Below are 26,481 nucleotides of genomic sequence, written 5' to 3' on the forward strand. Positions count from 1 at the left end.
AGTGAAGGCTGAACAGCAGGTGAGGGAACTGACTGGAGTGGAAGCTGAACAGCAGGTGAGGGAACTGACTGGAGTGGAGATGCTAAGGGATGAACAGAGGTAGGCGAGGCTGACGACGGAGCTGAGGTTGGTGTGGCTAATGGCTGAGCTACAGACTGAGCTAGTGACGGAGATAAAATTACAGCTTGGGCTAGTAAGGCTGGTGCCTGGGCAGGGGACAGTTCAGCTAATCTAACTAGGGATAGTGCGAGGGCGTGAAAGGCTGGGTCAGGAGGTGGATGAAGTGGTGAGGTAGCAGGTGAACCGGTTAGCTCTTCCAAGCCTCTAGGGAGGTCTGGCTGGGTTCTGGCTGCCCTCAGCCTGGGCGCTGGGACAGGCACGGGAGGTGGCTGGACACCAGTCACCCCCACCCGAGAAACAGAAGCGGGTGTGGAGGTAGACTGGGTCACAGCTGCCCTCGTCCCAGGAGCTGGCACAGGTTTGGGTGTAGGCTGAATGATAGGGGTGGAAATAATGACTGGGTGGGTGAATCTGCCAAGTTTCTCAGGGATTATGCTGGTCCTTCTGTCACCACTATTTACAGTCTTGGGGGGAGCAGAGCAGAACAAATCTTCCCAGTCCACAGAATCCTCCAGGAGGGAAACATCCCATGAATGAGATATGGGTTTATTATTGGTTTTAAGTGGAGAGTCAAATGAGGGTGGAAAACAGTCACTGGAACTCAACACCAGGAATTGCTGGAAATAGTCCATTTTATGGCGGCGTGTGCGCCACTTTCTCCGGGAGGAGGAAGCGGGCGGGGTACACGTCCGAGCCTCTGGCACGGGAACCTCTGTTGAGCCGAGGTGGGAGGCGGAGCCGCTGTGCCGTGGCGAGAGTGAAGGTCCGGTGAATGAGGCAGGTGATGTGTGAGCGAGGAGCGGACTCGCGAGAGAGGGAGCCGCTGAAGCGCAGCGCGAAACGTCCACTCTCCGCGGCAGACGCTCCGGTGCAGGTGAGGCAGCAGGTGGGAGAACGCGGTGTCTCCGAGGTCCGCCCAGAGCCAGGCGAGTACCCTCGAAGATGTGCTCTCGCTCCGCGAAGAGCCGCTGTTTCTCCTTGAGCTTTTCCGCCCACAAGGAGAGCGCTACCTCCTGCCGCTCGTAGAGGTCCGAGTCCGCTGGGTTCCAATCGTGTCTTCGTGGCACGGGTCGTGTCATTCTGTCAGGCGTTGTGTGGAGGCGAGGAAGAAGGAACCCAAACGCAGGACTGGCAGGTAGGTGAAGGTTTATTATAGGGAGTGGGTGAACAGAGGGTGAACGGACACTGACTGGCTAGACAACTGAACGGCTGACTGAACTGAGGGAACACACGGGAAGGACAACGTAACATCAATGACACGACAAAGAACTGGTGAAACCGAGGAACTTAAATACACAGGTTGAATGATGACAATGATTGGAAACAGGTGAGTACAGGGCTGAACATAATCTGACTAATGACACGAGAGACAAGCTGACACGGGGAAAAAACAGGAAGTGAGAACATTAATGTGGCGAACTAAACTGAACATGAACAAACTGAAATCACTGGGTCAACGACCCAGGAACCCTGACATAGTACACACTAGTAAGCTATAGTACTTTTTTTTTTCCTTTAGGAAGATACCATCTGTGCAGTCTGCAGTTCTGTTGAAGAAAGATGTTGAATCTATTTAATTATTCTTGAAAAATAATTTATTTCTGTGTATTTTCTTTCACCCTGCATCAAGCTAAAGTTGATTACGTCGATTAAGCACCATGAGGTGGAGGGTGGGGGGTGGTTCCTTTTTTTCTTTTGCTGGGAGTTTGCAACCCTATTAGTTAGGTTGCTTAATATTTCTGCTAAGTACTCTTTAAAATACCAGAATAGGGAGGATGTTGTTGAGGATCAGTGTTGCTGAACTATGAAATGTTTTGGGCGCAGTGTATTTTTTACATACTGATATAACAGAATAGCTTTAGTGTTGTTGTTTATTTAAATTTGAGTTTGAACTTATACAAAATGCAGCAAGATATTAAAAAAACAGTTTTATTGATTAAAAACACTATATCGGATTCATATCGGTATCGGCAGATATCCAAATTTATGATATCGGTATCGGACATAAAAAAGTGGTATCGTGCCATCTCTAGTTTGAACTTTTAATATATTTTATAGATTCGATTGTGAATGAGATTTGATTCTAATTTTGGTTTATTCTTGTATCAGTGATTTTCTTTCTTTATTGTTCTTTCCAGGCAGACAAGACTGGCTGTGCAACTGTTTCCTTCAACATGTCAATTTTTACTAAAATGGACCAAAAGGTGCTTCATGATGTTCTGGATATCAGGGCCAAAGTTGAAGAAGAGGGAACAGGCAAGGTTTTTTATTTCTTTATAATGACACATCGATGTGTATTTAACCAAAAAGGCATTCACAGGATTGTAACATGAACGTTTTCACATTCAGGTGTTTCACTCCCTCAAGAGAAGAGAGTCACGATTTCTTACGTCCTTGGAAAAGTGTCTTTCATTAACGTGCCCAAGGTTTGGGAACGGGGATCTAATGTGGAAGGAAAAGTAAGCCTAACATGTTGTTTTCAGCTCAGTTTGTCGTACAAAGCACATTTAAATTGTTTGTATTTTCCACTGATAGAGCTTTGTGCTTTTCAACAGGTCAGAGCAGTGTACCACAATAATACACCAGTTTGTGACGCACCGGTCTACCTGTTCACGGGACAAATGTGGCAAACACGCTCACTACAAAATCTGACAACTGACAGCAACGGTGTGGCCTCATTTTCTTTCAGCACTGATAACTTTGACCAGGATATCCAACTCCATGTGAGCTGACACACTGAAACAATGTGTAATTTGATGCAGCCATGACAGCAGCATGAAGCCACAATTGGTTTCTGATAGGCTGCAAATGTCCAAATACCTCCCACAGTAGTAAGCTGCAATCCTGAAACAGTTTATGACTCATCTTCCTCCACCTTTGCCTTGCTTATAAAGCCTCGTTGTCCAATGTTATTTGTAGATCAAGTTTTTTAATTTTTGTTTCCTATCCCCAACTAGGCAAGCCTGACACCAACACTGGGCTACCCAGGATACAGAACTGCATACTATGACAGGGGATTTCACACATTATCCATGTCCCAGCCGTCTTCTCCTGATATTAAAACAATCAGCTCTCTAGAGGTACAGAAGAAGGATAAATCACTTCCTTGTGATGAAGAAGAAGACATATCAGTAAACTACACTATAGTGGGAGAGTCTCCGGGGTCTGTGGATGTCATTTATCTGGTGAGTTATCTCTGGGTTTACTACAAAGTTGAACATGACCAGACTTTTTGTGTGTTTGCTAAAAAACTACTGTTGTAAAACCCATCCTAACTGAAGAAGACACTCTCAGTCCATCATTAGAATCCAGCAGCCTCGATCTATTTCAGCATAAATACTGATTCAGCCCAAACTATATGGTTTATCAAAACGTAAAACTAGGGAGGGCGTCTGTCTCCTGAATCACAGACTTCATGTCTGGTCCCTGTGCTTTGTCCCTCATTATTTTCTGTCAGCTTAGTAATTAGCCTCATTGTTTGGTCCTTTGTTCATGATATCCTTAGTTTTCTCTCTCTGTTAAGTATTTAAATTCTAAGGCCTTCTTAGTTTTAGTCATCTGGGTTCTGCTCTCAGTTAAAGTTGTTTGTATTCTAGCTCTCATTATAGTTATTGTGCTTTTCCTGTGTCCCCTGCACTTTTGACTGATTGATTGATGACCTTTATTGACCCAGAAGGAAATTGGGTTAAAGGCTGCCAGCACTCCAGCGCCATCTTACCCTTCCAGCCATACATACATTGCACAAACATCACATGGGGACGACAGGTCAGAAGAGGTAGAACAATGGAAATACACAATACACGAGGAAAGACGAGGAGAAAAAAGACCCGCCCAGGACACTACTAATCCATCCCACAAAAGGCTTGCTAGCCAATCAGTGATGTATAGATTGCAGTTATCTTAAGTAACATAAAGCCATTAATATAACATGAAAAAATAACCATATTTACATTATCTTTGTCCTTATATCAACTGATATAAATTAGTATTAACTGAACAGTTTTATATGCAGTAGTCCGTCAACAGTATTCAAGAGTGGCCGATGGTGCAACAAAGCAGCCTCGCTTCTGTCAGTGCGCCCCAGGGCAGCTTTGGCTACAACTGTAGTTTGCCTCCACTATTGTGTGAATGGGCGGATGACTGAATGTGAAAAGTGCTTTGGGGTCCTTAGTGGACTAGTAAAAGCGCTATACAAATACAGGCCATTTACCATTTTACACGAGGAAAGACGAGGAGAAAAAAGACCCACCCAGACTGAGCCCTTAAAGGGAGATCGGTTTGAGAACAGAAAAAACACCTCAGCACACGAATCTTCAAATCTCACAACAAAAAAGACATCAGAGGCATTATTAACCCTTTAAACCCGGTTGGAGCGGACACGCTCCATTTTGCGTAACTATTTTTAAATCCCGGTAGCTCTGCAACCACGTGAGCTAGCGCAATCATTTTTTTGCATATGAAACCAGAGGAGTTGTACTTACATCTTATGCCATCAGCTTGTCCTCGGTCACGGTTTCCTTCCACATAAAGCTTTGCAAAAACTGCATAAAAAACATAATATTCCAGAAACACGCTTTGCCGATCCAATCAGCTGTTTGTAACACTTCCTACGTCCATCAGCATGAACTATCACATGTCCACCATGTCCTGCCCGAAACCAGAAGTGATGTCATTTTGCGGAAATGTAGTTTTTTACCATCAAGGCCTCATGAGCCTATACTGGTGTTTTTAAAAGTTATGTTTGACTTCATGCTTTTCTGTGTCGTTTCTGGGATGCTTAGGACTCATATTGCACTGCTGGAAATAGTTTATTTTGATGCACATGCTGTTATTTTCATAATTCTTTCATAAGTTTTTTCATAAGTTTTTTCATAATATTTATTTTCGTTTTTTCCTGCAGTATATGAAAATTGGTGTATTTCAAAAATAAAACTATGAAGACACTCATAGTCACACTCACAAAATATATTTCCTGTGGTGGGAAACTAGTTTGTGCAACTTTTTTGTATTTACAGTTTTGAGGGATAAGCCTCTTAAATTTCTCTAACTAGAAATATATGTTAAAAAAAACAAAAACAATTTTCAATTTTTTTTTTAGTTAATTGCACTTTTTTGCAATTTATGTAATTACTATGCACTTAATGCATGCATATTATTAAAATTTGGGCTATAATGGTTGTATTGATGTATATCAACTTGGAATGCTCCCAAAAATGGCTCCACAGCATGTAAAAATATAATATAAGCTCTGGCGGACTTGGTTCTATGGTAGGTCTTAAAGGGTTAAGAAGAAAAATCTTGATCCCAATGTTCTTTCTAACTTCAGGCCAGTTTCTAAACTCTGTTTTATGTCCGCAATTTTGGCAAAAGTTGTTTTCAAGCAACGTCCGACCTTTTTAGATGTTTGTGGCATTTGTGAAGCATTCCAGTCTGGTTTTAAATCTCGTCCTGAGACTGCACTTTTACGAGTTTTTAATGATCTTCTTATAACTGTAGACTCAGGTTGTTCTGTTGTTTTAGTCCTTTTAGATCTGACTGCTGCCTTTGACACAGCTGATCACAACATTCTCTTATGGAGACTCAAGCACGTTGTTGGTCTTAAAGGCTCAGTTTTATCATGGTTTAAATCAAACCTGTCAGAGAGCTCATGTTCTGTTGCTGTTGGGCAATACCCCTCTTCCTCTGCCCCTGTGTGTTGTGGTGTGCCACAGGGCTCTGTTTGGGGTCCAGCTCTGTTCTCCTCATACATGCTGCCTTTTTTATTTTTATTCCTATATTTAGGAAATACAACATTCCCTTTCATTGTTATGCTGATGACATCCAAATTTGCTTCCCCTTGAATCTGGATGTCTCTTAACCTTTTAATTCAAACACATTGAATTAAAAGGTGTCAAAACCTTTCACTGGTAGTGATGTCCACAGATATCAGTGCTAGTTCATTCTTGTTTTTAAATGATTTCTGTCTTCCAGGTGTTGTCCAGAGGAGCTGTCACCATGCAAGGACAAAAACAGGTTGAAGTGCAAGATAGATCAGGTAAAATCCCCATATTTCCACAAATGCCACAGCCAAGCATTGACGTTGGTCTGTTTTGTTGATCTGTGGATGCATGTTTGGACCTGTGTTTCAGTGAATGAGGGCCAGGTGTCCTTTAAAGTCAGAGTGTCTCCTGAGATGGCTCCAGAGTTCCAGGTTGTGGCTTATGCCGTCCTGCCAAGTGAGGATGTAATTGCCCACAGTGCTGACTTCTCTACTGACAAATGCTTCAGCAACAAGGTGAGTGTAATTCTAGAGGTGTGCTGTGTGTTTGGTGTCTGCAGTCATGCCATGTTGTTCAAATCAAAGTCAAATTCACTTAGCTAAATCACCTGAGGATTTCTAGCATATACTGGTTGTTGTGGACTGGTTGTTGCACAGCTGTTTCTACTCTACCTGAGGACTCAGATTGCTTCTTTATATGACCTCATGACCCGCTCACTACCATTTATACAAGCACCTTTTCAATGATGATGTAAGTCCTACCTATCTAACACTGACACAGATTCATACAGTGTCCAATGTAGTGTACAGCCATCTCATGGGACTCATGATTTGTCACTCACCACAGTGAAGCAGCACATTTAGCCAGCAGTGAGTGGGGACTCATCACAGTAACTTCTACGGGTGTTTTGTGTGTGTCAGGTGTCAGTGGAGTTTTCACCGTCTTCAGCCGTCCCAGGTGAAGAGACCAACATGCAGGTGACGGCCCTGCCACGTTCTCTGTGTGGTGTGAGCGCCATCGACAAGAGCGTTCTCATCAAGGAGCCTGGGAAGACTCTGGATGCAGATAAGGTAACTGCTGATATTAACACCAGTGAGGTGGACACATCCCTTATTTCCAGAGCCCGTAGTGTCGTGAGTTACCAGCAGCTCAGGCCTTTGCTCTGGTACTTGTGTCCTGATAAGTATTCTTTGGGCAGTCGTACATTGAACTGTTTTAAACAGTCAAATGCTGAGTTTGTCTTAAAGCAAACTAGTGTTATTACTACTATTACTAGTAAGTAAGTACCGTGCTTGTTGCTCATGTGGTTGCAGACAGCAATATTTTAATCTTATAAAATTAATTCCCTTTGGGCAAATTAATATTTCAAAATGGAGATAAATCCAGGATCATGACTTTTTTTTTAGCAAATAATTCAACCATGCAACAATCTGTAAGTGCATCACCTGCCAGTCAGTGTCTGCTTTATTGAGACGACTTCAACTTTACATCAAAACTGCTCAAATACACGAGTGTTTGTTGATGTTAAACATACAGCAAAACTTGAAAAAAGTGAGACTTGGTGAGGTAAAGGAGCTACAGAGACAGCTTCAAATGGAGAACACTTACCATATAAGTCACTAAGAACGAACAGTTTATAGAGAAATTGTACAACTTCTGTAAGATCCCTCAACTACAACACCTCATATCTGTGGAGGCTTACTGCTGACTCCATCATTTTTATTTATTTATCTTTTAAGAACCCTTCTTAGGTAAACTAGCAGTTCATTTGAACCTAATCGGTTCTAATATTTACACCAGTACTTCATTTAAGAGTTTAACAAATATGTGGACCAAATGTGACCATGATCATGATAGATCAGTCAAAACTTCATAGGACTAAAAATGTTTGGAGGTTTTGCTGAACTGCACTTTTCTTTTCAGATATTTGACTTGCTCCCACTCAAGAAATCCTCAGGTATCCCGTATGAGGTTCATGATGCTACAGACTGCCTTAATGTGAGACCAAAAAGATATGTTTTGCCGTACCCCAGTCAAGAGCAAAATGACGCCTATGCAGTTTTCCAGGTATCATACAAGTATACCTGTGAGTCCGTCAAACATAACGTAAATACAATAGTTTCTGTTGTTGCACCAGTTTTTGCTGATCTTTGTGTGCTGCTGAAATATCTAGAAAGTCGGACTGAAGATGGCGACAAACTTGCTTATTCGATTGCCTTCATGCCTCAAGTTCAAAGGAAAAGTCTACCATGATGGCCCTGGTGTCTACCATTATAACTATCTTGTCTCCTACGGTGAATCATTTGCTTGTTTGCGTTGTGTTTTTGATACAAATTTTCTTTGTATTCACCAAAAAGAAAACCGGTAATTATTTTCCTTTCTTTTCTTTAGATATGGTTCCAAATGTTCTATACAAGACATCTTCTTCTGGTCCTGGTCTGGGATCTGCTGGGCATCTTCCTCCTGAAGCTGCTCCAATAGAGACAGCTCGCTCTTTCTTCCCTGAGACGTGGATCTGGGATCTGGTGGAAGTTGGGTAAGTATCTGTTGTGAAGAGATCTGGTGCATATTACATTTTAAAGAGTTTATACGATCACATTTAGAAACCCATGTGAACTTTCTGCTGTGTCTTTGCACACATGAAAAACATGAAAATAGAATAACTGTGAGTTTTTTCTTGAGCATGTTTTGATGCTTCAGGCTGATGTTTTGTCATATTTAAAGTTTTGTGGGATACATTATTTCACTGTCATCAGCAACGTGGAGCTCTTTTACTTTGTCAATGCAACATATTCAAGTAACTCACACTGCAGGATGTAACTATGATATACAAGTAATTTACAGACATAAAAACATGTTTGATTATGTTACAGAATGTGTTTGTGTGTATCTGCTGCTTCAGAGACGATGGAAAAAGGGGCGTGTCCCTGACTGTCCCAGACACCATCACCACCTGGGAGACGGAGGCTTTCTGTTTGTCCTCTCAGGGTTTTGGTTTGGCTCCTCGTAAAGAAATGAAAGTCTTCCAACCTTTCTTCCTTGAACTCACCATGCCCTACTCCATCATCCGGGGGGAGCACTTTGAACTGAGGGCAACTGTCTTTAACTACCTGACCAGCTGCATCATGGTAATGAATGATTAAAGTGTTTAGATACATGTCTGTTCATAGCCAAGGAAAACCATACTGAAAAGATGACTTTCTAAGCAAAATTTATATCATAGTTATTAAAATACAATAGAAAATATATTTTCTTTGGCAATATAACCATGCAGGATGCAGGCCGTTCTTGAAGGGCCTCTACTCACCAACACCTGCAAGCTCACCTGCAAACACTGACACCAGGATTGCCCAATCACATGTCTTTACACTACCAGCCCTCCTCTAGCTTTCTTTGTGCGCTCATGCACCTTGTAGAACAGAGTTTAGTGTGGAGGCTGTAAGAAAACAGATGGAGGGAAACGATTAGGAAGGGAGTGATTAAAGTATCCACGTAAAATGGAGGTCTACTTTGATCATGAGTTCATAACATCAAACTTGTGCATTCGTTTAGATGCTTAAAAATGTGTTCACATTTGAACTCAGGTTTAAATGTAGCCATGTCTGTGTTCCTCGTACAGGTTACTGTCACTCCTGGGCCATCCTCAGATTACACCCTCACGCCTCTCTCTGGTGATCTGTACACATCCTGTTTGTGTGCCAACGAGCGCAAGACTCTCAGGTGGACCATGATCCCAACAGCCTTAGGTGAGAATCAGGCTTTGGTCCTCCACACTGCCAGGAAACCGCTGTGTGGCAGGCTGAGTACGACCCAAGTGCAGCACCCAGAAGCAGGAAGTGACTTAAAAAGAATCCACATAAGATGGCTAAATAGAATAAATGGAGATTAAAACAATAAAGAGCAATTATAAAAACACTATGTGAGAAATACTGCTGAAATATAAGTTATCATAATGAAATGAGAGAATCTGAGACCCAATAAGCTATATTCATGGAATTTAGAAAGCTGTGTGTGCATTAGACGACAGTGAGTGTGCAGTGTAGAGCTAGGACATGTAGACAGTCAAATCCAGCTGCAAATCGAGGTAAACCAAGAATATAACCCCTGTGTTTGGAAGGCTAAACGTGGGGGTTGTAGGGAGTGGGGCAGAACGTCTATACCTCCAGTCTGAGGGCAGCAGCTGCCTCCATCCTCATGCTTTACTTAATGCAGCTGTCTTAGCCAATTACAAGTCATTTTGAAACCTTCCTTTCAATTCATTATGCATGCTTCCCTTGGTCAGTATCATTAGAACAGACTGTTTGCAGTTGCATTGCCATGCAAATGATTTCTTCTTAATCTTAATTAGACCTTATGATTTGCAGTACTTTGGCCTCCAGCAGGACTCAGCAGCAACCCTGACATCATTTTGGACTGTTTGTTTCAGCTCATGTTTTTCATGCCTGATGCAGTAAAATTTCCAATTGTAATTGATCTTACCTTCGATTTAGAACCAACATTAAATCTAGATGTAGATCTAGTGTGATCACAGTTAACCGCCTCCTTTTGTCCCAACACATTTCCTTCTAGTTTCTACAAAATCTGTAAAATAACCTCGGTAACCTTTATTTTAATGGAGAGACGAAGAAGGTGACCTGTGCTGCTGCTTTTAGGGGCTGTGAATGTGACTGTGTCTGCTGAGGCCGTAGCGTCCCATGTGTCATGCGATAATGAGGTTGTGAGCGTACCAGACAGAGGTCGCATCGACGTGGTCACCAAATCTCTCATAGTGAAGGTCAGTGTCATAAATACCAGACGAGAAAAACACTTTTACTCATAAAATTTCAATTGTTACTCATTTTAAAGATACTTTTCCTCAGGCCGAGGGAAGTGAGACGACAAAGACGTACAACTGGCTTCTTTGTCCAAAAGGTCAGTGTGATGTCCATCAGTTACAAAGTTTAAATAAAGAAATGACCTAAATGCTCAAAGTTAGCAGTGGAGTGCACTGTGTACATAAAATGTGCCAAATTTTCATCTTTTACTTTCACAAAATGTAACGATATGTGCTGAAGATCAGGCCACCTGGTGACTTTGAACAGTAACTCTGTTGTAGTCGTGACTTCCTGATTGGACGTTTGTTGTGTCTGTACACAGGAAGCCCGCTGACGGAGGAAGCAGAGATACATCTGCCTGAGAATGTGATAGAAGGATCTGCCCGCACTTCTGTATCAGTCCTGGGTAAACCTCATCATTTCATCTCAATTTTATTCAGCCAAATAAAATATGGCAGGTTAAAGCTGTCACGGTATGGCATGGCACACCGTGGAAGGAGTGGGGAAGGAGGACCCAGGCGCGGTGCTCTATGTATAGACAGTGTTTATTTACAAAGTGAAACAAAGTAACAATAAATCCCCGTGTTCTCCCAGACTCCCGTGTCGTGTCTCCCCGTGAATACTCCGTGTTTCTGTGCTCTCTCCGCTCCCCGTGTCAGCACCCCCCGGTGCTCGCTGCTCTCGTGTCTTCCACGCTGCTCCTGCGGGAAACAAAAGACGCAGCCGTCAGGACACATACAACTGCGGGCATGCATGCGCACGCACACGCACACGCACACACACACACACACACACACACACACACACACACACACACACACACACACACACACACACACTAACTCAGTAACAGGACGACTAACGTGGAGTCTCATGCAATGATCCCGCGTCGGTGGGAGCTCCAAGACTCTCCTAAGTAGCTCCCCCAACGAGCCCTGATCAGCGGCAGGTGTGTGGCTTCGGGTGTGGCCAGTCCTTCCGCAGGGCCACACCCCTCAGGCCTGCAGGTGGCTGAGCTCCATCCTCCAAGCACACCCGCAGACATAAACACACACACACACACACACACACACACACACACACACACACACACACATCTACCAGCATGAGGACAACCAGCAACACCAAAATACAGATAATAATAATAATAATAATAATAATAATAATAATAATAATAATATAATTCATAACTGCTCAGGGATCCTGGGTTACTCAGACCCAGGACCCTGACAAAAGCTTTGTTAAAAAGGCAAATTACGAAAACAACAGAAAATAAAAGAGACCTCATGTTCAAGTAAAAGTAAAAACCGTATTCAACTTTTAAAACTTGTAAAAGATGATTTCATTTATTAGTTTATTAGTTTAGGGCGGGAGCGTCATTGCACTGAATTTCAGCCATAACCTGCCGCGTACCATAAGAACGCTGAAGGTCTCCTTTCGCGTTCCTCAGGAACGCCACGGGATGTGACAAAACGTCGGCATGTTACGCTTCAGGAGTGAGAACGGGCTGTGCTGTCAGACCTGCAGGGTTTAGGCCTGTGGTGTTCTCCTCTGTCTTATACTGAACACAAATCATTTGTGTGCCTTCTTATTTGATGCAGAACTGATTGTTCTGTAAATAGACTTAAATGGTTATGTAAAAAACGCCTGAGGCCTGGGCTGCATTTTTAGGCAAATAGTACCATATAACTTTGTTGTTTGCAAAACTTGTGCATAATTTTTTAGAAATGTACAATTTCTATTTGCATTTCAAGTTATGAAAATAATTTGTTAAACATGTTTGTGGGTTTTACAGTAAAAAATACAACTTTTTTCTACTCGGATTTTGACATTTTTTGTCTGAATTTAAATCAATTGTGCTAATATAGTATAGTATAGTATGGTATAGTGAAAAAATAACTCAAATTTCAGATATTTAAAGCTGTGCTGAAAGTAACGATACCAAACAAGGCAAGATAAACAGTTTTTAAAGGTGAGATATAGAGGTAAAATCAAAAGTAGTCAAAAACGGCCAATCATACCCTGACCCCAGAAGGTTAAATGCCCAAGTTTTAGATTTAAGGCACAAATTGATAGCTGGACATTCTCCTGGTAGAGAGTTCTTCCCTCCAGGTCATGGCGAGCTACTGAAACAGCAGAGGCATGATTTAACACTGGGCACCAGCTGCCTTAACCAGACTCCTCCGTCACTAACCACCTGAACCCAATGCCCCACCCCTCCCCTGCAGCTGAGCCGCAGACAAACCTACGCCACACAGCCCCAGAGCATCACACTGCTACCACCACTGTTGGTATGATGTTCTTTCTATGAAATGATGCGTCACTTTTAAGCCAAATGCCACAAAACTCAAAACGTTTTCTCTTCAGTCCATAAAATATTCTCCCAAATATCTTGTGGAGCATGGAGATGTTTTTTTTTAGCTAATGTGAGATAAGCTTTTGTGTTCTTCTTGGTCAGCAGTGGTTTTGTCCATGAATGCTGTTTTTGCCCCGTCTCCTTTGTATTGTTGAATCGTAAACTCAATAATACAAAGTTGTTTTACGCTAGTTTTGTTAGTTTTAGTGAATCAGTGTTTTTGATCAGGTGACATCCTCGGCCGGGCTCTGAAGAACCTGGATGGATTGCTGCAGATGCCGTATGGATGTGGGGAGCAGAACATGGCTCTCCTGGCCCCCAACATCTACATCCTCCACTACCTGAAAGGCACACAGCAGCTCACCGCAGCCATCATGGAAAAAGCTACTAACTTCCTCACCAGTGGCAAGTTTTTATTGTTTCCTCTAAGAAGGAAATCATTTGAATCACTTCAACACACACGGTTCAAGAAACAAGCCGACAGGAAGCAGAACATTAGCCACAGCTTTTGGTCAAATGCGTCATTTTCCTCATCTGTCAGCAAGAGTCATTGAATTTCCCAAATCTCGATGTACACATGCAGATCCATAAACAAATGGAGTCCAATCATCACCATAGCAACAATGTCTCGATCATGGCGTCCCTGTTGTTACAGGATACCAAAGACAGCTCAACTACAAAAGTGCTGACGGTGCTTACACCACATTTGGAACAGGACCAGGAAACACTTGGTGAGAACATCACTGATCAAACATGTCACAAACCAGAGAGGTTACACTGGTTTTTAAATGTCCCACCAAACAGAAGGCGTTTCTTGAAGTTTGACTACCCATTAATAACATAAACATGTCTACCTCTAATACTTTAAATAATTCTCCATTTAATCCTTTGACTAAGCCAACATTAACAATACCTTTTGGTTAATACTGTGTAATTTAGTAGGTAGGAAGGAGTATTAGAGCCACATAAAAATGTTATTGATCATTATTAGAATAAAGTCAAATTTTAAAGCTTAAAGTTATTTTACTTTAAGAAAAAGTCTAAATACTATTTCAATAATAAAGTCTTAATACTGTTATGTGAAAAAAGTCAAATTCAAATCTAAGAAAACAGTTGAAATGATTGTTGTTTCAAACGACTGCTATACCCTGTATAAAATGCCTTGAGTAGATGTAGTGAAATAAATCAGTGGTCTTGTGATACAGCATAGATCCTCTTTATTCCACGAGCGTGGAACCATCGGTATCCTTGCATCTGTACATTAGCAGCCATTTCCTTATATACAAATCTAACCACATGCAGCTTTCTGCACCACTTTCTGCTTTTCAGTGTACTTGTACTTACTGCCACGCTGTTTTTATTGCTACAATGACATCAGTTCCTTCCTTGTTACTAAAACTGAGTCTGAAGTACGATTTCACTAATTCAGAGGGGAAAGCAACCGTGGCAGTTTGTCCTGAAATAACTGTGATATCCACATTTCTGCTTTTGTCTCAAAATACATTTTCAAATTTAACCTTGAAATTTCAACTTTATTTTCATAATGATCAGTATTTCTTTCTCTTAATGTGACCTCACAGCCAAACATTTCCATCGTTGTAAGACGTGTAAGTGTTGTTTTCTTTCTGTCAGGCTGACTGCGTTTGTGGTAAGAAGTTTTGCCAAAGCTCAGTCTTTCATCTTTATTGATCCCAGAAAGATCGAAGAGTCTAAGACCTGGCTGCAACATAAACAACAAGAAAATGGCTGTTTTCAAAAGTCTGGGAAACTCTTCAACAACGGAATGAAGGTAACCTGCAGTTCTTCGCTGTTAGACTGTGGAAACAGCCTCCAGTGTGGATTCAACAATTTTTATTAATAATGTCATGCATACATGCAAAACACTGTACTACCTACTGTAATAGCTCACATCAGTATATCCTATTATTTTATTTAAGAAATAATTTCCATACATCTTGTTCCATTCACACCAGCACTGCTTTCTATCTAGCATTCACACATATTTATACTAAATACAAAGTATGCACTAGAGACCAACTTGGGATTAGTATATTACCCACAAATATTTGGCATGCAGGCTGGAGCAGCTGGGAATCAAACCACCAACCTTCTGATTAGTAGATGACTACACAAACTGTTTATAAGGTTGGAAACCCGAGGTGAAGAAACATCCATCTCACTGGAAATACAATGTCCAGATGAACAAAATCAACTTCCTGTTCATCTGTTTAGCTGGATGTTTGAACATGCATCAAGACATTCATGATACTAAAACCACATGCAGCTGAAAATCATTTTCATGTCTTCATATCCCTGAATGTTGGTGCACTGATGATAAAGTGTCTATGATGTCTTCTGTTGACAGGGTGGTGTATCTGATGAAGTGACTCTCAGTGCGTACGTTACTGCTGCCTTCTTGGAAATGAATACATCCCAACATGTGAGTAGAGTCAAAGAATATCAAGGTATTCAACAAAAAAAGGAGTAGAGTTTGAGCTGCTGAGCCATGGAGTTAGGTTTAACCAGCAGTCTAGCACCCTGCTGGTATGTGCTGGATTGTCTCTGGGGCATCTTTACACAGCCTGCAGCTGGGGTCTTGCCTGGTGTGATAGACCCCAGCCTCTATGGATCTTGTACTCAGAGCTTGTTGCTGTGCTGCTATGATTAGTGCCTCTGTGCTGTCTTTCAGTCCAGCTTTGTCCAGCCACTGGTAGGATTTCTGGGTATCATCTACTTCCTCTATCTGCTGGTGGTACATACTGTGCAGGGGCCTGTCCTTCCATGATGGTTCCTCACCTTCCTCCTCTTTCTTGAGTTTCTGCTGCCTGAGGTATTCAGTGAGCACGCTGTCAGTTGGGGCCATCTTCCTCGTACTCGTGGATATTCGTTGTTTCATCTTGGAATGTGGTGCTGACACTCACCAGTACTCGGCCTCCTTCCCTCCATTTAGCATGCGGGACTTGGGGTGAAACCTTTCATGAATGGTTAGGAACTTTCTTGTCTTGATGTCAGTGGCTTCTATCTCCTCCTTTTGCTAGCAGGGTACCTGATGATGGGCAGGGCGTAGGTTTTGATAGGCCGGATCCTGTTCTAACATTCAGCTGACTCCTCAGGATTTGCCTGACCATCTGCAGGTACTTGGTGGTAGCAGCTTTCCCAGCAGCCTCTTTGTGGTTCTCATTTGCCTGTTGGATCTCCAAGTACTTGTAGCTGTCCTCTATGTCTGCAATGTTGCCTTAGTTCGATTCCCTCAGTTCTGCCTACCTTTCCTCTCTTTGTTGTCATCCGACTACATTTCTCCAGTCCGAACGATATTCCAATGTCGTTTGCTGTATATCCTGGTGGTGTGGATCAGTGAATCGATGTCTCGTTCACTCTTGGCATACAGCTTGATGTCATCCACATACAGGAGATGGCTGACAACTGCTTCATTCCATAGTCAGTATCCGTAGGGACAGAGCATCTCCTTGATAGATGGTGATTGTGCTATGGGCTTGAAGTTGGCCTCTAGTGTTATACGCCACATTCCCATTGAGTTCTTGATGAAGGCTCTTAGAGTCCTGCTGATCTTGTACAGGTCTAGGCATTCCAAGATCCAGCTGTGGGGCATTAAGTCATAGACCCTCTTGTAATTGATCCAGGCAGTCTCGGCTGATTGTTACAAGTAGCTGGTGTTTTGCACCTCTGGTATTCTTGCCAATGAGTGGGGCACAGGAACATGTGTCTGTTCATCTTAGCCACTATGATGTCTGACAGGAGCTTCCATGTGGTACTGAGGCAGGTTATTGGTCAGCAGTTGGATTGGACCGATGGGACCGATCCCTTCAGGACTGTCCGCCCTACAGTTATCCATTCTGGGTGTCTCTCGTCAACTAACAGCTGGTTAATTTATGCTGCCAGATGCTCATGGAGTGCAGTCAGCTTCTTCCACCAGTAGACGTGAGCCATACTAGTGTATGGCAAGGTGCTGGCCAAGGCTGTTAGTCGTTGCTTGGCAGTTTCCATGGACAGCTTGCTATACTTCTTCTTGGGCACCGTCTTTGTCACACCTTTCTGCAGCTCCGATAGTTGGCTAACCTCCCTCCTTGATCTTAGCCTCTAGTCTCCTTCTCCTTGTGGCTGTTCAACCTGTTGCCAAGCATCTCTCTGATCACTGCTGCTGTACTGTAGATCAGCTTGTTAGTTTCGATAATCGTGGCTGTATGTATCACATTTACATCATCTAGCAGATCTTCACATCTTGGTAACCAGCTACAGGGATTCCAGTTTTCAAGTTTTGCCATGATCCTATCTTTCAGGTCACTTCCTCTCGCACTATAGCACTTGGGGCTTGGTACAAATCTCGGGTGGCGGTGATGACATCTCCCCCCCTGACCAGTTGTCCTGGCTCCCCCTTGCCGTAGCATTTGTGTTGCACTTCGACAATCTCTAGCTGTGAGAGCAATACCCTTCTTTCGAATGTTGGAACACTGAGCTATTAGTGTTTTCGCCGTCAATATGGATGCTGGGTATCGAAGATTCCATAGGCCCCTCATCCTATTCATGTAGCCCCTTCCACCAGGGTTACTTGTATAGTAGCATTCCAACAACGCCCTATTTTCATCTCTTGCCCACCAATGCCTTCTTGTTCCAGTAGTTGATCCGGGCGACGTCCGAGCTGGTATGCATATATACATACATACACAAAAGTGTATAAACCAACAATATAATATACAATCTAATATATATATTACATATACCCCAAAAAGTTGATTCTGTTCATCTGGACGTTTTCAGTGGGAGAAACGTTTTGTCACTCATCCAAGTGACTTCTTCAGTCTCAGCTGACTGCAGGTTTCAATCTTATAAACAGTACATTTGCATAATGACTGAAACCAGCCCACTGAAGGAACAATGGGCTGGGAGGTCAGTTCCTTAATCGTAATTATGCAAATTCTCATGACCATTGATCAACAACCACTGACCAAAACCCACTGATCAAAGACCACTGATCAAGGACCACTGATCAATGGCCATCAGTACCATTCACAGAGAGTTGGAGAATGGCTGCAATCACAGCATTGTAAGATGGTGAAGATGTACCCTTATGCCCCCTCCTCGATTCAGAGATGGTCTTTCCTTTTTCACGTAAATGGCCTCCTTGACTCCGCCCTCAAACCAGCATTCCTCCCTGTCCAGGCTGTTACATCCTCATCATTGAAAGAGTGTCCACTGGCCTGTAGGTGTGAACAGACTGCAGAGTCCTGGCCTGACGAGTTGGCTCTTCTGTGTTGTGCCATCCTCTTAGCCAGAGGTTGTTCGATTTCCCCGATGTATAGATCCTGGCAATCCTCCTGGAACTTAACAGCGTACACTATGTTACTCTGTTTGTGTCGGGGTGGACCAATTTTTGTTGCTGCGTGTTTTGGGGTTTAAAAGCCACAGAGACACAGTGTTTAGAAAAAAATGTGCCTCAGCTGTTCTGATACTCCTGACACATACGGGATCACTACAGGTTTTCACTTAGGCAGCGGTTGTCCTTCTCTCCTGGATCAGCTGGAGCTTAGGTTTACGGTACACATCAGCTTTTAAATGTCCTCCATTACTGATGGAAATCTCACAGTCTAAGAAGACTAACCTGACACTTTTCATATCCTCCCTTGTGAATTTGATGTGTTGTTCCACTGAGTTAATGTGAGCTGTGAATTGTGGAACGTCCTGAGAATTGATTTTCACCCAGGTGTCATCCACATACCTGAACTCTCACCAGCAAGGACTTGTATCACCACCCAACCTGTACAGTGTTTTTTCAATATGTTCTTTATGTTGTAAATACTACGAGAAGATTGCTCCAGTCTTTGCTTGATCTGTACTTTCCTCTAATTGCTGTGTTTTCTATTATCACGCTGATGTTTTGAGTGACTGAATCAGGAACTCTGCCTCCTATTCTTCTCACACTGGGTTTAATGAAAGAAGGTTTCTGTTTGTCCATTGAAGTTCTTTGTTTTGATCTTTTAAAGGATCCTGTGATGAACAAGAGCCTGGCTTGTCTCAAGGAGTCTCTCAGTGACCTGAGCAACACCTACACTACAGCTCTGCTGGCCTATGTGTTCACTCTGGCAGGAGACGTGGAGACCCGAGCTCACCTTCTGCAGCACTTAGACACAGTTGCAGTGAGGGAAGGTGAGTTATCCTTTAGCAGGACATCATTCAGGCTTTATTAGCATCACTGTGACTGTTATTGTGTTTGTAGGAGGTTTCCTCTACTGGTCTCAGACAGCAGCAGAAACATCAGCCTCCCTGTCAGTGGAGATCAGTTCTTATGTGCTGTTGGCCAAACTCAGCGCCTCCCCGACTGCTGAGGATCTGGGATATGCCTCTGGTATTATCAGGTGGCTGACTGGGCAGCAGAACTATTACGGAGGCTTCTCCTCCACTCAGGTACGACACCACCCGAACAGCATGAAGCTCATCTTTGAGTACAGTCTTGGACAAAACCAGGGACAGAAGAAATAATACTGAAGCTTTCAGTTTTCTATCAGATATGTAAAACAGATTTGTTTTAGCCAGGCAGAGAAGTTTTTATTCTTTAGTTAGAATATGACATTTAAGTTTTGTCTAAAAATTCATTGTTTTAACAGAATAGCAATGTTACCTCAGACTTCTGTACCAACTACACGTAACAGCCTGTAAATAACAGATCACCTGCGAGTTTATACCTGTAATTTCTATACTTTGATAATTCTCAGTTAAAGATATTTTAACCTGTTTAACGTTTATTTAACCAGGAAGTGAACTTTGGAAAACTTGAGATTAAGGATCTCTTTTGTGAGAGGGTCTCAAAGTGGCACAGGCCGTTTTAACTTAATGTCTATTCCACTTAAGCCCATGAAATATGGAGACATATGCTGTGTGTGTTAACCACAATGAATCCATCCTGTAGGACACGGTGGTGGCTCTTCAGGCTCTGGCTCTCTACTCCACTCTGGCGTTCAGTGCTGAAGGTTGGAGCACAGTGACAGTTCAGGCTCCCAGCAGTCAGCTGACGTTTGATGTAAATCAGGGCAACAAACTGCTCTACCAGGAGGAGGCGCTGCAGGACGTGTCAGGAAAATACAGGCTGGAGGTGAAGGGCACTGCATGTGCTTCGGTGCAGGTCAGTGACAGCATCACGTGAGAAGCTCCTGGTTGATGTCAGAGAAAGGGTTTCTTCTTTTTATTTTTCCTTATACAACTTTAGAGAGCATTAGCATTGTCACATGCAATAAAGCTCATCTTGCACATGTATTGTCATACACAATAAAGACATTAGACCTGGCAGTAATAACTGTAGAGAGTACAATGCTATTTTAAACTCAATTGGAGAACTGAGCAAAAATAAATGAACTTTCTGTCTGTATCAGAATCAGGGAAACTATTAATCCCAGAGGGAAACTGAGTTGTCATAGCAGCAAATATACAACAAACATCAAGCACTCGTATAAAATGAGTGTAGATATAACAGAGATGCTCATATTAAGATGAATATAGACATATAGGTATGACTATAAAAGTATGTGTGCTAATATGTGTCATGGTGTAGAACAGTGACAGCAGGGTGCATTGAGGTGTGATTAGTTCTGTTCCACACGTGACCCAAGTGTGTTTCCCAGATTTCTGCCACCTACAACATCCCAACACCTGCTGATGTCACCACTCTCAGTGTGAAAGTCCATCTAGAGGTCAACACCAGTGAATCTGCTCGACCCAAATTCACTGTGCAAATACAATCACTGTAAGTATGTGACAGGCTAGAGGAGCGCTCTTTACCCGTGTGGAGGAACTGCTGGTAGATGAAAAGCAAGTGTGCACACAGGTCAGTATAATCACACTGTTCAAACACAGGTACAGTGGAAAGGAGGAAACTACAAACATGGTGATCCTGGACATCAAAATGCTCTCTGGATTTTCCCCAGACCCCGAGTCTTTGAAGAGTGTGAGTAATTAGACAGATTCTACCAACGAGTGCATCTCATGTGATAATTGTGAGGATAATAATAAAATGATGTCATCTCCTCGCAGCTCAAACGTGGCCTCCTGGTGAGTCGTGTTGAGCAAAAGGAGGATCACGTTCTGGTGTACTTAGAGGAGGTAAGTGAAAGTCACCGTGGGGACACCAGATGATGATCTTTGGGACAAACTGTGTCTGCGATTGTTTCTGTCTCGTCCAGTTATCAAAGGACACACCCATCAACCACAGCTTAGAGATCATCCAGGAGCTCCCAGTGGACAACCTGAAGCCAGCCGTGGTCAAGATCTATGACTACTACCAACCAGGTCCAAGTCTAACTAAGCTTTACTCCAACAGCACACTGACACACTTCAGAGGATCCATCAGACTGAACAGTTCATACAAGCTGATGTTTCCATCAGTGACTCAGAGAAATGACACGTTCATGTTTTTCTACCATGTTTCTGTCAGGTGACCAGGCTGAGACCCAATACATGTTTGTCTCGTGAGCTGCAGGTACGAAGCTGTAACAACACACAAGGACACCTTTCACACACGTTCATGTTCACAGCATCAATGCAAAGAACTTTGAGCTTTTACTAACTTGTATTCTTCGTCTCACAGTTTGAAGAAGCTGTGGCTGGTCCTGAGGTTTAAACCTGCATTTGAATAAAGATACTTTTTCTGCTCACATGTGTGTAAGCGTGTGTGTTAACAGCTCCAGTATTATTAATGCTTCTTTAATAACAGGCTTCATTATTAATAATCGGCAGAATGGAAAATATAGTGCTGTGAATGCACCGCTGAGACTGGCCTCATGCTGCATTTCTGTCTTTGAGGAGGTTTAGACAAAAACAAAAAGGTGCAAGTGGGCAACAAGTGGGCAACAGTGGGCAACAAGTGGGCAAGGCAAGTGGGCAACAAGTGGGCAACAGTGGGCAACAAGTGGGCAACAAGTGGGCAACAAGTGGGCAACAAGTGGGCAAAACATTAAAAAAGCTAAACGTGCTCGTGGGAGACATTCAGTGACAGCTGGCAAGTGACGTCCACGGAAATACAGACAGAAACATGTGTGTGTGTGTGTGTACATGTGTGTGTGTGTACATGTGTGTACGTGTGTGTGTGTCTGTGGATTCCAACAAAGCTCTTTCACTTGTGTACTTCATGTACTTGTGTGTTTGTGACAGTGGAACAACATCACAGCTGTTTCCTCCCCAAAGACTGGACACCTTTAACAGTGTACAGGATACAACAGCCAACCATAAATGCTAACTGTACATGACACTAAAAGTACACAATGATGTCATTCAAATAACATCTAATGGTACAAGTACATTTATACTCAGCACTACAAGTAAATGGCTGCTCCTAACAGGCTGTGCTCACAAATTAGTCTGTTTGTAAAACATTTTTATCATTTTACAGTTTTATTACACTGTGTGCATGTTTCATACTCCACTGTGTTACATGGAAAAATACAAAGATCGGTTTCAGAAAGCTTGTTGGAACATATGTGACATTATTAATAGTCTTGTAACGTTGTGCACACAGTCACTACATGAATCTGTGACTGTTTAGTTCAATTTGATTGTTTGCCATTAAATAATGTGGTGGCGGATTTCTTTTCTCATGTATTAATCACATATTTAATCACATCTCATTAGTTACAGTAATATCACTTTCTCACTTTACCATAGTGAGAGCACTCCTGTCACTAGTTTACATTCATGTGGAAAGTTACCACAGGGAGGCCGTTGTAATGGGAGACGTTAAACAGATAGTGGGACTCCTGCTTATCAGGGATGTAAATCTTTAGGTAATGGCCAAGCAGAAAACAAGGTCATAATTCTTTCTGTGAGGGAGGAGCTATAGCCCCCCTCTCACGGGGGGGATATACCAACATGTGAGAGTCTGTGGATGTTCTTTGTCTGTGTGTCTGTATAGAAGATGTAAGGGCGGTGGCCACAATTCAGAGATGGTCCTGGTGTTTCACTGGGATGCTCTCTCCACATTGCAGTGTGTTTATTAAACCCACTTCAAATCAAGCTCACTGACTGTGTTGCAGGTTATTGTTAAATTTTCCAATTTGGCGTTGTCGGCAGAATTCCTCTGGTGAGTTTCGCTGAATCACGGGCACGCAGTGACTGGCCATCCTGAGGTAAAATGGCCTCAGTCCCACCGTTGTTTTCAAAAAGGGGAACCGCGGTGTGTGCTTCAGCGACTCACACATGCAGGAATTTTTAAAAGAACCAAGAGAGGCACTGAAAAGGATCTGCAACGGGGAGATGTTTTGATTTGGGAGGATTTTTCAATGGGACCAACAGGGAAAGCCTCGCTTCCTTACTGCTGCAATTATTGGGTGCAGGTTCCTAGAAACTCAGTTTGGGTATTCTAGTGGGTATTCTTGTTGCAGTGGTAAGTGCAGGACCTTCGAAGCTCAACAGCCTTCTAGTGTATGGTCTTTTAGCACTTTTGCACCAGCAAAAAAGGCAGAAAGGCTGGACAGCAGACGCGCTTGTTCGTACAATGGACGCTGGGCCCAGCAAATGGGGGCGTCCCTACAGGTGGTCCAGGTGAAAACCCAATTTTTATTTTTATTTTTTTATCTTGTTTTATTTTAATTCTTTGGCCATAGAGTTTGGTCTGGTTTAAAAAAAATCCAAGTGTGAGAAAGAAAGAGCTGTCGACAGAGAAAAGAGTTGTTGTTTTTTTTGTTGTTGTTTTATTTTTTTTGGACGGACTGCTGGGAGGGAAACCTCAGGAATTCAACGCCTAATCTCAGGACCGTCATGGGAAGGACTCTGTCCTTAGTTTACGGTGTTTAGCACTTTTGCACCACAAGGAAAAGGCCGGACGGTGAACACGCTTGTCCGCAAAGCTGAGCTCAGCAGTACGGCCGTAGGAGGCATCCCTCTGGGTAGTCCGCGCAAATCCAGGTTTCGATTGCATGATTTATCTATTTTTCCTCTTTCAGAAATATGGGAAAGAACACATGCAGTATGAAGTGTGTAGAAACGGTTTCTCTGACAATGAACAGTTCAGGTCCTTTTAAACACAGTCACAGAACAAAAGGCTTCTACAGTTGCAGTTCACACCTTAGCTCTAAACAGAAAAACTCTCTATCACCTGTGTGGATCTCCCCCACTCTGGGGTCAAGTCTCCGTCTCCTGGGAGACATTCACCAGTTTCTCACCGTCTGTTTCCCAGCGTGAATGAGGTGTGAACCAGACGTACTAAACTAAGTAACATGAAAGCATTTCATCAAAACAATACATTAAAGGACAATAAGCTAAAGAGAAATCCCACGGCACGCGTGCACAACAGGATCCAGACGCAGACACCGCGCTAACAGAAAAGACACTTTATTGTAATAACGAAAGGCGACCCGGGAAAACTAGGGAGCAAAACAAGAAACTAAAAATCCGGGGAAACAATGACACGAGGAAGCCGGGATCGGGACCGTGGGAGGCTGCAATAGAAAGGGGAGATGATTACTAGGGAGCCGGGAGCCGGGGAAAACACATCAGGACTGAGTTAGAGTAGGGGGCTTACGATAGAGCGGGACCGTGGGAGCTCGGGAGGGAAGTGTGGCAGTCCGTGAGCAGGAAGTCCGTGGGGATAGCGAATGGGCCAGATGATGCGCCGAGTGATCCAGTTGAGCCGGAGGACAGGCAGGTGGCAGACGCCGAGTAGAAACCTGGACACAAGTTGGCAGATGAAACACAGTTCCAACCAGAAGTGAATGCACGCTTTCGAGGAAGTCTAGTTACCACTGTGGGGTGACTAACGGACTGGTGTGGAACATCCGTCAGCGCCGGGTTAAGTAGATCTTCGTGTAGTCACCGTGATGGAGAGCAGGTGTGCCGGTGATGGCCCAGCCCGTGGGTGTGGCTACCCGAGCATCACGCATTCCACAGACACAGGACACAGTCTCTGTCTCACTCTGGCTTCAGACCCTCCTGGATCAAACTCACCTGGAAAGGCTTTCAAACACCTTTGAATAATAAACATCATGTTTTTATAATATAAATATCATGTTTTCATGTGTCTGTGCAGTTTGAGCTTCAGTGGATGAATCAGTGCTTAATGTTTAATGTGGATACTAATGATCAATAAATTTGCTGATTGGAATCAAAGGAATGACTCGGACTGAATCTGTTCCTGCTTTTCTGTCTTGTGGATCCGATCCAGACCTCCAGCTTCTGCCCTCCGCCTCACTTTACTCACCCAGCACAGCAGCTTTCCCATTAAAGCTCACTTTCCCCACCTTTAAAGGAGCCTCAGACACACCTGGAAACTCGGTTAGAAAAAGTGAGATGGGATTAAGAAAAGCTGGGACAAAAGACACAGCAAAAGCTTCTCGTCTGTGACTGAAACCTTTGACTCATTTTTAATCTTTGCTGTTTAACTGGGCAGTGATGCAGCTTTGAACACAGGAGACTCACATTTGACCTTTAAATGACCCCATGACCTTTCCTCCAGTGCCATCCTCAGTCCACAAACAGCATGTGACTGATTAACTGAACTGATCAATATTCCAGAAGTTTCACAGACTCGATGCTGCACTCTGATTAGAAATAGCTTTTATTTTGACGAGCAGGGTATAGGTCACTTCCTGTCACTGCTAGCGTGACATTAAGACGCATCAGGAATGTCCTGAACAGTGAAATAAGTTAAAATGAGCTCAGTGATCAGATGAAGACAACAACGATGAAGGGTTAGATCAGACACTGTCTCCTCTGCTGTGAGAACACACACACACACACAGTAGAGGTCAGTGTTTTATTGCCTCTCTGACGGAGGTTAATCAGGTCACCATGTAAACGGTATCCTTCGGTCACACAGGGCTGGGGTTGGATCAGAGATGTTGACCATGTTCAGGTGTTAATCTGATGAACTTAAGCTCTGCCTCCAACACGACAGGAGGCTCTAAATGAAGCAGGCTGACACGATGACACACGCTGACTCAGAGAAGCTGATGAAACTCTGAGAGCAGCCCACCTGCAGGTGCTTTAACGCCTCGTTGTAATGGCCGTCATGGTCTCAGCTCCTCCGTTTACTGACAGTTGCCTTTAAGGAGGAGTTGGAGAAACACCGACTCACCTGGCCACCTCACTCACTTCCTTCTGGACCTCCCAGACCCCAGACCAGTTGCTCCAGTCAGAGCTTTTATAAGTGTGTGAATTGAGTGCTCAGAGTAGAAGAACACTGTGTAAGAACCATCCATCCTTTACCTCCCAAGATCTCCTACAGGTAAGGTCTCAGACCTCCTGCTGGACTTGGATTAACTCCTCTGCACTCTCATAGAGCTGTGACCTTTGACCTTTCCACTCATTAAATGGATGTCATACAGCACTTCTCTACTCTGAGTACTTTACACACACACATTTGCAGACTATCTGCTGAGCAGCCTAGCCCCACTGACTGCATGTGTTTGGACTGTGGGAGGAAGCAGGAGTACCG

At 43.3% G+C, this 26,481-nt stretch overlaps 1 protein-coding gene and 2 long non-coding RNA genes across 3 annotated transcripts in view; 2 read left to right on the forward strand and 1 right to left on the reverse strand.

Annotated features, from left to right (window-relative positions):
• Window positions 1-21,709, forward strand: part of LOC120718778 (alpha-2-macroglobulin-like) — a 32,595-nt gene extending 10,886 nt beyond the window's left edge. The window contains exons 9-36 of the mRNA XM_040007487.1: window positions 2,259-2,376; window positions 2,470-2,579; window positions 2,676-2,843; window positions 3,078-3,305; window positions 6,091-6,154; window positions 6,249-6,394; window positions 6,800-6,949; window positions 7,803-7,946; window positions 8,053-8,173; window positions 8,271-8,415; window positions 8,782-9,007; window positions 9,499-9,625; window positions 10,532-10,653; window positions 10,739-10,790; window positions 11,016-11,099; window positions 13,278-13,454; window positions 13,705-13,780; window positions 14,682-14,838; window positions 15,415-15,489; window positions 19,049-19,211; window positions 19,282-19,469; window positions 19,972-20,184; window positions 20,681-20,802; window positions 20,913-21,003; window positions 21,090-21,158; window positions 21,239-21,344; window positions 21,490-21,534; window positions 21,643-21,709. Of these exons, the coding sequence (XP_039863421.1) occupies window positions 2,259-2,376; window positions 2,470-2,579; window positions 2,676-2,843; window positions 3,078-3,305; window positions 6,091-6,154; window positions 6,249-6,394; window positions 6,800-6,949; window positions 7,803-7,946; window positions 8,053-8,173; window positions 8,271-8,415; window positions 8,782-9,007; window positions 9,499-9,625; window positions 10,532-10,653; window positions 10,739-10,790; window positions 11,016-11,099; window positions 13,278-13,454; window positions 13,705-13,780; window positions 14,682-14,838; window positions 15,415-15,489; window positions 19,049-19,211; window positions 19,282-19,469; window positions 19,972-20,184; window positions 20,681-20,802; window positions 20,913-21,003; window positions 21,090-21,158; window positions 21,239-21,344; window positions 21,490-21,527 (3,480 nt within the window). The 3' untranslated portion in view covers window positions 21,528-21,534; window positions 21,643-21,709. The remainder of the gene's footprint in view (window positions 1-2,258; window positions 2,377-2,469; window positions 2,580-2,675; window positions 2,844-3,077; window positions 3,306-6,090; window positions 6,155-6,248; window positions 6,395-6,799; window positions 6,950-7,802; window positions 7,947-8,052; window positions 8,174-8,270; window positions 8,416-8,781; window positions 9,008-9,498; window positions 9,626-10,531; window positions 10,654-10,738; window positions 10,791-11,015; window positions 11,100-13,277; window positions 13,455-13,704; window positions 13,781-14,681; window positions 14,839-15,414; window positions 15,490-19,048; window positions 19,212-19,281; window positions 19,470-19,971; window positions 20,185-20,680; window positions 20,803-20,912; window positions 21,004-21,089; window positions 21,159-21,238; window positions 21,345-21,489; window positions 21,535-21,642) is intronic.
• LOC120718780 lies at window positions 1,994-20,687 on the reverse strand. Its single transcript, XR_005692557.1, has 3 exons — window positions 20,384-20,687; window positions 19,763-19,772; window positions 1,994-2,012 (listed from the first exon to the last, which is right to left on the reverse strand). It is a non-coding gene; the product is annotated as an uncharacterized LOC120718780 (long non-coding RNA).
• LOC120718782 lies at window positions 6,956-7,696 on the forward strand. The gene is made up of 2 exons (XR_005692558.1): window positions 6,956-7,402; window positions 7,461-7,696. It is a non-coding gene; the product is annotated as an uncharacterized LOC120718782 (long non-coding RNA).
• Window positions 21,710-26,481: the final 4,772 nt, after the last annotated feature.

The sequence above is a fragment of the Simochromis diagramma genome, unplaced genomic scaffold, assembly GCF_900408965.1.
Source record: "Simochromis diagramma unplaced genomic scaffold, fSimDia1.1 OVJJ01000674.1, whole genome shotgun sequence".
Taxonomy (NCBI): domain Eukaryota; kingdom Metazoa; phylum Chordata; class Actinopteri; order Cichliformes; family Cichlidae; genus Simochromis; species Simochromis diagramma.